The 9541-nt window shown below is 39.5% G+C and overlaps 1 protein-coding gene across 2 annotated transcripts; it reads left to right on the forward strand.

Annotated features, from left to right (window-relative positions):
* The first annotated feature begins 1408 nt into the window (after positions 1 to 1408).
* On the forward strand, positions 1409 to 9447 carry dazl (deleted in azoospermia-like). 2 transcript variants are annotated; one of them, XM_030741352.1, is made up of 10 exons: positions 1409 to 1540; positions 2117 to 2239; positions 3263 to 3354; positions 3668 to 3719; positions 3809 to 3875; positions 3984 to 4123; positions 7361 to 7447; positions 7681 to 7731; positions 8128 to 8198; positions 8382 to 9447. In XM_030741352.1, exons 1-9 carry the CDS (start codon positions 1538 to 1540, stop codon positions 8170 to 8172), a joined length of 660 nt encoding a protein of 219 aa, XP_030597212.1. In that variant the 5' UTR covers positions 1409 to 1537; the 3' UTR covers positions 8173 to 8198; positions 8382 to 9447. The 2 variants fall into 2 exon arrangements, with proteins under 2 accessions (XP_030597212.1, XP_030597213.1); XM_030741353.1 differs by lacking the exon at positions 7681 to 7731 and having other exon boundaries at positions 8382 to 9446.
* The last annotated feature ends 94 nt before the right edge of the window (positions 9448 to 9541 follow it).

A 9541-nucleotide genomic window follows, 5' to 3' on the forward strand; every position in this document is an offset into this window, starting at 1 on the left:
AGTGCTTGAGAAACACTAAAGCCAGACGGCTCCTCGAGATGTGTCTTCTCTGTAATAGAGGAGGTAGTGGGAATGATAGCCAACAGCTATAGCCTATTACAAAAAAAAACAAAAAACATCCCAAACAAAAACAGTTTTTTTTCCCTAGTATTCTATACACAAATTGTTATGTTTAAAATAATAATAATAACAATAATAATAAAAATCACAGAAATACCAGTTGTATTGTGTGTACTTGATTGGTTTTTAATTGCACAATAATATGCAAAAGGTTGTTACGTTTGTAAAACACAACACACACACACACACACACACACACACATATATATATATATATATATATATATATATATATATTTTTTTTTTTGCCTCAAGACACCTCAAGTCACCCCACAATGAGCAAGCACTCGGTGACAGTGGGGAAAGAAAAACTCCCTTTAAACAGGAAGAAATGTCTGGCAGAACCAGGCTCAGGGGGGTGAGGGGAGGGAGACAGGACAAAAGACATGCTGGAAGAGAGCCAGAAATTAAAAATAACTAATGATTAAATGCAGAGTGGTGTATAAACATAGTGAAAAGAGGAGAATGAAAATAAAAAAACTAGAATTATATTCAGGTCAACAGTCACACGTGAGAAAAAACATAATCCGCGCAAATAATTTAATTTCGCGAGCGCAAGTATTCAGTTCTCTTGAGTAAATTCAGCTGCGGCGCGTGCCAAGAAGCCTCGAGTAGGCGAGTGTGTGCAGTACGCGTACTGCTACAGGAAACTTTACTTTTGACTGTTTGGGCGGAGCCTAATGTGATTGGACACTTTGACACTTTGGACAGTTCAGGTACTGTTAGACTGAGTTACACGGTAGCAACATAAGAGCTGTTTTAAACCGTATTTGCTTATAATTTGGAAAATAAAGTTTGCCGAATTAACCATCGGTAGCTTCTGTTTTCTGTGTAGCAGGGGAAATACTGACAACTGTCAGTGGATTACTTTAATGCTGAATAAATCTTTAAAAGACAAGTCAAAGACAAGATCCACAGACAAATTCAGATGCCTCTGCACTCCTGTCCCATTAATCTGTTGTACAGCATCACATGCCTTATATGAATCAAGAAAAAATCATAACGAGGATCAGGAAAGAAAATGTGCGTTGGGATATACTAATTAAAACTTGGGGCAAAACAGAGACAAATAAGAACACTCACTGCATCATGGGAACCCCCAGCAGCATAGGTCGGGTTGGTTCAGGGTCACTTGAGCCAGCAGGAAAGGAAACCAATTTTAATTGAAAGAGTCATTAAAGCTTACGTTTACATATGATTGAGCGCTTTGAACTGACAGATAATCAATGCTTTTTTAAAAAAAAACAAAAAAAAAAACAGTGACATTACTCATATCCCGCTGTACTGAGTCACGTGAGTCACTAAGTGGGTGGGCGTGGTTTTGGCGCGGGTGAGGTCCCTGTTGTCGGGCAGATCAAGGTTGACGGCGTGCTTTAGAGTGCTTCTGGTTAGGTTGTTAGTTTTAGTGGTTTTAGACATGGTAAGCTTCAGTCCTCGTGTTCTGTACAAGATATGTATTCTAAAAGTGGTAGTGATACAATTTATTGCGTTTGTTAGCTTCTTAATTGGTTGTGCTAACGTTTGTCTTAGCTTGCTGGTTGATAGCGTGACCTTGTCTGCCGAAACTAAAAAGGCGCACTTGCTGGTCGCTAACGTTAGCTTGGCTAATAACACAGTTAGGCCAAATTTAGTTAGAGTAAGTTACTTAGCTTACCACGCTGACTTATATATACTGTTTCCTTTTAAAGTTTTGCCTGTTGACGTCCGTCTCTGTGCGCCAATACAGATTAAGTCAGGGTCATGAAACAGCATGTTTCTGCTATAACTCAAATTACATACGCAAAGCCATAAAGCAATCCTTTATTATTGCTGCATTGGTAGGGGTGATTAATGTTAGGCCTGCAGTTCAGTTGTATAAGTTAAATTCGTTTGCACTGTTTAAATCAGTTTAATGGTTGGGCCAGCAGGTGTCACATGGTAGACTCCGGATTTTTCTAGCAATTTTTCTGTAATAAATTAAGATTTGTTTTGTTTTGATTTGTTTTTTAATTGTAAGGATATCAACAAGTCCAGAAACGCCAGCCACACCTTGCCTTCCTTTCAGTTGTCAAACGGATACATCTTACCGGAGGGCAAATTGACTCCCAATGCCCTCTTTGTTGGCGGGATCGACATGAAGGTAAGACCGGAGATGTCCTGCCAAAAAAAGTTTTCCGGTATTTGTTGTAAATGACCCGTTGATCTTTAATCTGTCGAGCATATCTCTCATGAACGATATCGTTATTTTTTTTTTTTTTTTATCCAGAAAGAACATTCTTGTTATTTTTTATATATTTTTATATATATCTTTTACATGTCCTTTATTTAAGCAGGTAAAAAGTTTCATTGGCATGACAGTCATTTTCAAGAGCAATCCTAGTCAGAGGGCTGCAGATATTGCAATACAATATCAGTTCTATACAGATATTTAAAGTGGCTGAAAAGGACTGGATTGATTGTAGTTAACACAGAGTATGCAGACTCGTAAGTATACTTGCAAAACAGGTCATTTCTTTATTTTATATATAATCCTGTTGATTACCACTTGTGTACCAATATAAGAAAAAATATTAGACCTAAAAAAAACACCCCAGCAATCAGTTTTTGCCAATCACTTTTTGACATCACGTTTGATCTATTTGGTTTATGTGTACACTGCCCCTTTAAATGAGAAATGATTTTTGCCTCCTGTGGCTTAAAATATCCACATAAATATCCACTGCATTGCATCACAGCTTTCCTCTAAACTGTAAATTTGGTGACTTGTATATTATCAGAATTTGGTTTTCAAAGGTATCTAGTAGAAACTGGATTGAAAAATAACTTGTCTTCCTTCTTGCAGCCTGCACAGTTAACAAAAATTACATTTCTTTATTTAAAACGTATTCCATAAAATGTACTCCACAGAGGAGTTTGTAGCAGCCACAGATTAACCAAAGGAATTTAACAAGTGTATTTTATTACATGATCTATTCAATTTCTTATCTGAGGGTTTCACTTTCTCTAGATTTTGTTTATTAGAGGGTTGTTAATTACAGGAAAATGTATGGATTTATTTCAGGACCCTGCCCCTGCTGACACTGGTCAAGAGGCACGGTACACCCTGATCAGGTCACCAGTCTATTAAAATCAGGTTTCTCTCTTGGTTCGTTTGAACCTTTAGGTGGATGAAAATGAAATGCGGGACTTCTTTGCAAGATACGGTACCGTTAAGGAAGTAAAGATTATCACATACCGTGGAGGAATCTGCAAAGGGTAAGTTTTTGCTGTTTAGGGTCACTCGGCTTTAGCTGCCAGATTTTGAAGAGACAGTGAAACGAGCATTGCTTCACTGTCTGATTTGACCTACTGCAGTACATTTTGGAGTGTGAATACAATCATTTTTTGGGGGGTATGTGATTTCAGATTACTAAACATGTGTAAGTATTAGTGAAGGGACTGTTTATTTTGCTTACGAAACATGAAAATTCATTATCCTATAACATGAGCTAGTTATTTATATTCCACACTATATACTATTGTTGAATCAATATATTTTGATATTCTGAGTTATTTTGTGTGTTCTTAGCTACGGATTTGTGTACTTCACTGAAGAGGTCAACATTCAGTCAATCATTGAGGTAAGAAGTCTGTCACTGGATTGGTTTTGGGTCTGCATATGTCTAATATAGAAGAATAATATGTTTTCTCTAAATATTATTCACCATAGCAACAGATCAGTTTTAAGGGACGGAAACTCAAGCTGGGCCCTGCCATCATGAAAGAAAGGGGCTCTCGTATGTATTCTGTTTTCACCATTTTGCTGAATGTTTGTTAGTGCAAAGAGTAGTTTCCACTAAATGTTTTTCAAAATGTTTATGCCCCCCCCATCAAACTCCATCCAGGGTCAATGCCATCTCGTCTAGTTGGTCCTACTCCTTGGGTGAATCCCACCCAGTACTTCTACTGTACTTGCTGCTCACCCATGGGAGGTGGGGTGCCACAGCCCTCGCCCGTCCTTAATGGAGGCAACGTATACAATCAGGTATCATACACATAATCAGAAATCTTAATGCAGGCAGATATAATTCAAAAAAATAATTTGTTAAAGAAAAAGTCACATTGGGCCTCATTCACAAATATGTGCATAGAAATGCAAAGAGCAGGCTGAAATAACTTGAGGTGGTACCTGTTGTGTGTAACTCAAGTTAAAGAAAGAAAAGGCTTGACATCAAAATAAATGTGGGGAAAATAAAAGTAACAGATAACTATAAAATGAAGAAAATAGTTGGGGGGTAAGGACTACCTGAGTTGTCAGCAACAGATGAGAAACTCCCTGAAATCACTAGAACAATAAGAAAAACTCCATAAGTGGAAGATTTTCCAAGAAAGTAGTGTTACGATAATCACCAAGGATGTCAGCCTCTTTTAATGAATGTGGTTTTAATATGCGAAGCTTTTAAAATTGTTTATGAACTGTCTGGAACTTTGTCTTCTTTTTATTTGCTCTTTGTAGTAGAATATGCTTTTTTAAGGCAATGATAGTCCCTCTGGAAAATAAAATGGAACATATGCTACTCAAACAAAAAAATAAGAGTGTAACATCGAGTCAGTTAAACTGAGATATTGATCTGCTCAGTTAAGTAGCAGAGGCTGTTGGAATCAGTTTTAACTGCTTTGGTGTTAATGAAATTAATAACAGGTGCACTAGAGGGGCAACAACGAAACAACCCGCAAAATAGGTATGGTTTTACAGGTGGAGGCCACTGAACCCCCCCCCCCCCCCCCCCCCCCCCCCCCCCCCAATCTTTGTGACCCCCCCCCCCACTAGTTCTGCATTTGTCTAGGGTCAGTGTCACTACTGGTAGCATGAGGCAATACCTGGACCCTAGAGTTTGCGCAGGTAGTCCAACGCCTTCAGGTTGGTCCATTGATATGTACCATTGCCAGAAGGTTTGTTGGGTCACCCAGTCACAGTCTTGAGCATGGAAGATTGTAGGAAAGCTGGACAGGGCCATAGAAGGTCCTCAACCCATCAGGAGGCCCAGTATCTGCTCCTGATTGGCATTTGCCATAGAATACCAGAATTATCAGGTGCCAGGGTGGCTCAGCGGTTGAGTGGGCAACCACATATGCCACATGATAGTACAGACGGCGCAGGTTCGAGTCCCAACCTTGTTGCCATTTACAGAATGTCTTCTCCCATCTCTCCTCTAGCCCCCCTGTGCTTTTCACAGATCAGAGCAGGTTCACCATGAGAACATGTGACTGACATGAAAGGGTCTGGATAAGCCGTGGAGAACGTTGTACTGCATTGTTCAGCATGACCAGTTTGGTGATGGCTCAGTGACGTTCTGGGGAGGCATATCCATGGAGGGATGCACAGAGCCCTACAGGCTAGGCAACGGCACCCTGACTGCCATTAGGTATCAGGATGAAATTCTTGGACCCATTGTCAGACCCTACATTGGTGCAGTGGGTCCTGGGTTTCTCCTGGTGCACAACAATGCCCTGTCTCATGTAGTGGGAGTTTGCAGGCAGTTATTGGAGGATGAAGGAACTGACTGGGGTGGCTGTAGCTCAGGAGGTAGAGGAGGTCACCTACTAATTGGAAGGTTGACTGTTCCATCTCTGGCTGCTCTAGTCTGCATGCCAAATTATCCTTGGGCACGATACTGAACCCCAAGTTGCTCTTCAGAGCATGAATGTGTGAATGTTAGATATAAAGCACTTAAGCTAAGAAAGAAGTGCTTGTATGAATGTGTATGAATGGGTCAATGAGGCATTGTGTAAAGTGCTTTGAGTGCTCAATATAGGGTAGAAAAGCACAATATAAGAACCAGTCCATTTACCATATCATTGACTGGTCCTCACGCTGGTGTGAACTAAATCCAATAGAACACCTCTGAGACACTATGTTTTGGGTCCATGCAACACCACCTCGAGTAGCTCAGTGATACCTTGGTCCAGATCTGGAAGGAGATGTCCCAGGAGCATTAGGAGCATGGCCCGACATTGTCGGGCATGCATACAAGCATGTGGAAGCCATACAAACTACCGAGTACCAGTTTTGAGTTGCTGAAATGAAATTTCATCAAAACGGATTAGCTTGCCACATAATTTTTTTTTCACTTTGATTTTTGGGGTGTCTTTGAATTCAGTCCTAGTAGATTGAGAATTTTCATTTCCATCAAACGATGTGAAATCCTTTCCTTGCTCACATATTACCCACTCCATCCAGCAGAATTTTTTTCCCCCATTGAGATGTGATGTGTTTTCAAAGTGTTGCTTTAATTTTGTTTTTAAGCTGTAGGTTTGCTCAGACAGTTGGCTAGTGTTCCTTACCAAGAATAAAGTTGCAAAGTGGAGCGTGATGTATCAATTTCATAGAAAAAAACTAGGGGTGGGACTCAATTAAAAAAATTAATCGCATTAATTACAAGCTTTGTAATTAATTAATCGAAATTAATCGCATTTCAATATTTGACATGATAAATATTAAGTTAACTTTAGTTGATGAATAAATCAATATACATAAGCTTAAACTTCAAAATTTAGTTTATTTTCCCACCAGTCTACTACACAGACCAATGAAGGGTGGAAGTGCTCCTGTGATAAGCAAACTCCTGAAATGAAAGTTAAGCATCATAACTGGATAGTTTTATTCAACATTAATGTCTCACTTGTTATAGTTGGAAATTAATCATTAGCTCAGCTGTATTCCTTGATGTTGAAATGTGTTATGCTTGTTTTAACAGCTTATTTTGAATTAAAGACTTAAAATTAAACCACAAAAAGGAGAAAAAGTTCGTTCTCCGTTTAACAGCTGCTTTTACACAGCTGTGCTTCACACTCACGGTTGCTAGGCGACATGAGCTACGCAGAGGTGGCGGCAGCTGATATGAAGGCTAGCTGCTCACTTCCGGCCTTTGTGGGCTGCGAAAGACGTGGGCCGGGTCCTTCGCAGGATGCGGCCCCTAATTTGGACATTGTGCGTCGATATAATCTGTATGCCGGGAACTTGTGCACTGAGAAACGTTCCACGGTGCAAAGTGCGATTAAAATGCGTTAAAATTTTTAAAGCGTTAATTTCCCCGTAATTAATTAATCGAAATTAACGCGTTAAAGTCCCACCCCTAAAAAAAACATAAAATGTCAGTGGCCGTGGCATGATTATTTGTCGTAATCTCAAAATTGCCAAATTATTCAGTAAACAGTATGTTTTGCTCTTTAAACTTCACTGTGCTGTGCTTTCATGTGTCATTACCGGCTTTGATTGCAGCCATACTCGTACACCAACTTTGGAGGGGTCATGATCCCGCAGATCCCGGTGAACTACATGCAGAATGCCAATGCCTATGCCTATCAGGTACATGCACACAAACACGCACCCACACACCAATTTGTCAACAGCTTCCCAAACAGGGTCTCTCAGCTACTGCACATATTCTTCCACATATGAGATGAAGGGTTTAGTTTGGTTTAGGTACACCTGCCCCTGCTTATCCCACAATCCAACATGCCCTCCCCTTCTGTAGTAGCGAGTCTGGGTTTGTCTGTTGGCTTCTGTTTGACAGCTCACGCCTCTCCCCTCACACACAGTATACCCCACCTCCCTGGATGGCGGACCAGAGGACACGACCTGTCAATCAGGTGACTCTGCATTTAATGGAAATAAGAATAGTAGTCATTTTAAAGCAACACTAAACAATTGTCCTTTGAGAATCATTTAACTATTACAGATAAACCTTTTTATTTCTTCCCATACGGAACAAAGCAGTCACATTTATCCACAAACTGTGATGTCCATGTATACCACTAGATGGTGTTGTCCGGCCTGTGTTGGCATCCTGAAGAATGGATTACAATCAACAATGTACTCTTACTTTCGTCTTTTGCACAAAGTTAATTTTGTGTACCTGACAATTCATGACACATGCAGTGCTTTTTTTTTTTTTTTTTTTTTGTGAAGCTTGTTATATGGTAGCTGTTCATGTCTTTGAAGCATATCTGCGTGCCTCATTTTGTTATGTTATGCGTTGTTCCCAGAACTTTGTGGACTGTGGAGTCCAGACCATGCTGACTGTACTGTAGTCCACAGCTACTGAGAACCATTCCAGGTAAAGCAGCACCAGTGCAAATAATAGCATTTTCCTGAGAGCTTTCTTGTCAGTATTTTTAATAGGGTCATACAAAGTAATTTTTTTTTGACTAACTCTTAAAAAAAATTTAATTCCATTTACTGAAACCATTACCTACTTGTAACTTCAGTGTCCTCTGCCCTTGCTTTTTCTCACATACAGGATTCAGTGAGTCAGAATGCAGACAAGATGACACCTTGATGTTCCAGACATCCGCAGCAACCCAACTCTTCAGTCTGTTTTCCAAATGCCCTCGCCTCACATTCTTTGCCTTAATATTTGAGAGCCATTTTAACACCAGGCTGCATGAGATTTCCACTCTAACTATACTAATCTGATCCCACAACTGCAATTTGTAGAGCTGACCTGCAGTCAGCTGCTTTTAACCCACACGGATCACAGTGACAGTTGCACAGGAAGAGCAGAGCACCCTCACCATACCGGCTTACACATGGATCACATTCTGTATTCTTTTTGGTTTTTCTATAAGTATCCAAACCATAAGATGGAAAGACTTTTAAGCCCACTCTTTGTGCTTATTTATATTTTATTTTTAATCTTTTTGCAATTATTTTAAATGTTTGGTTGGGGGTTTTAGCATCTGCTTGGGCTCTCTGTATATATGTATATATTTATGTATTATTACAATGCCTTGACCTCAATCTGGTTATTTCAGCATTGGAGTATTTGTCTTCCAACTCCAGTTCAGGTCTAATGATCCTCAGATTAAGAATCCTCATTAACATGTTTACTATAGCATACAGTCACTTGGTCAATCCCAATTTCAAGTGCACTTTTTTTTTTTGTTTTTTTTGTTTTTTTTTTTTGTTTACAATAACTCAAAAATCAACTGATATTTGGAAAATGAAGGACTTGATTTAAAGCAAGATGCTGTATTACATCTCTTTAGGAAAAGGTTCACTGTTAGGGTTTTACAGGTATGTCTTAATTGAGAAATGTTTTTAGGCATTTTTCCTCCAGTAAGTGCACTTAAAATGTGTTGAGGTTTAATTGTAGGAGTAGTCTTGTGTGATTGAAAATGCACCTTGGTGTGTGGTGTACATTACAGCTTTTCTTTGACCCAGTTCTGCGTAGTTTTGTATGGAGATCAACCTCAAGATCTGTTGTCTGCAGGCATGATTGTGTTGTTTTGTTCAGAGAGCCTGGGCACTGCACCGTTGGGGCTGTGTTACTGTTCGTATTTTGCACTGTTTGTTGATTACATAAAAGTTGAACTGTGTTATCATTTAAGCCTGTTAGTGTTTTTGCATCCCTTTAGATGCTCTTGATTATTTTGAAACTTCCTGTTTGTCATACTTGGT

Source organism: Archocentrus centrarchus, chromosome 11 (genome assembly GCF_007364275.1).
Source record: "Archocentrus centrarchus isolate MPI-CPG fArcCen1 chromosome 11, fArcCen1, whole genome shotgun sequence".
NCBI classification, from domain to species: domain Eukaryota; kingdom Metazoa; phylum Chordata; class Actinopteri; order Cichliformes; family Cichlidae; genus Archocentrus; species Archocentrus centrarchus.

What these genes read in the sequence shown, in the direction of transcription:
- dazl (XM_030741352.1), top strand. An exon ending in ACATTCAGTCAATCATTGAG is followed by an intron (nt 3,720 to 3,808) that starts GTAAGAAGTCTG and finishes TATTCACCATAG; the next exon opens with CAACAGATCAGTTTTAAGGG. An exon ending in CCAATGCCTATGCCTATCAG is followed by an intron (nt 7,448 to 7,680) that starts GTACATGCACAC and finishes CCTCACACACAG; the next exon opens with TATACCCCACCTCCCTGGAT.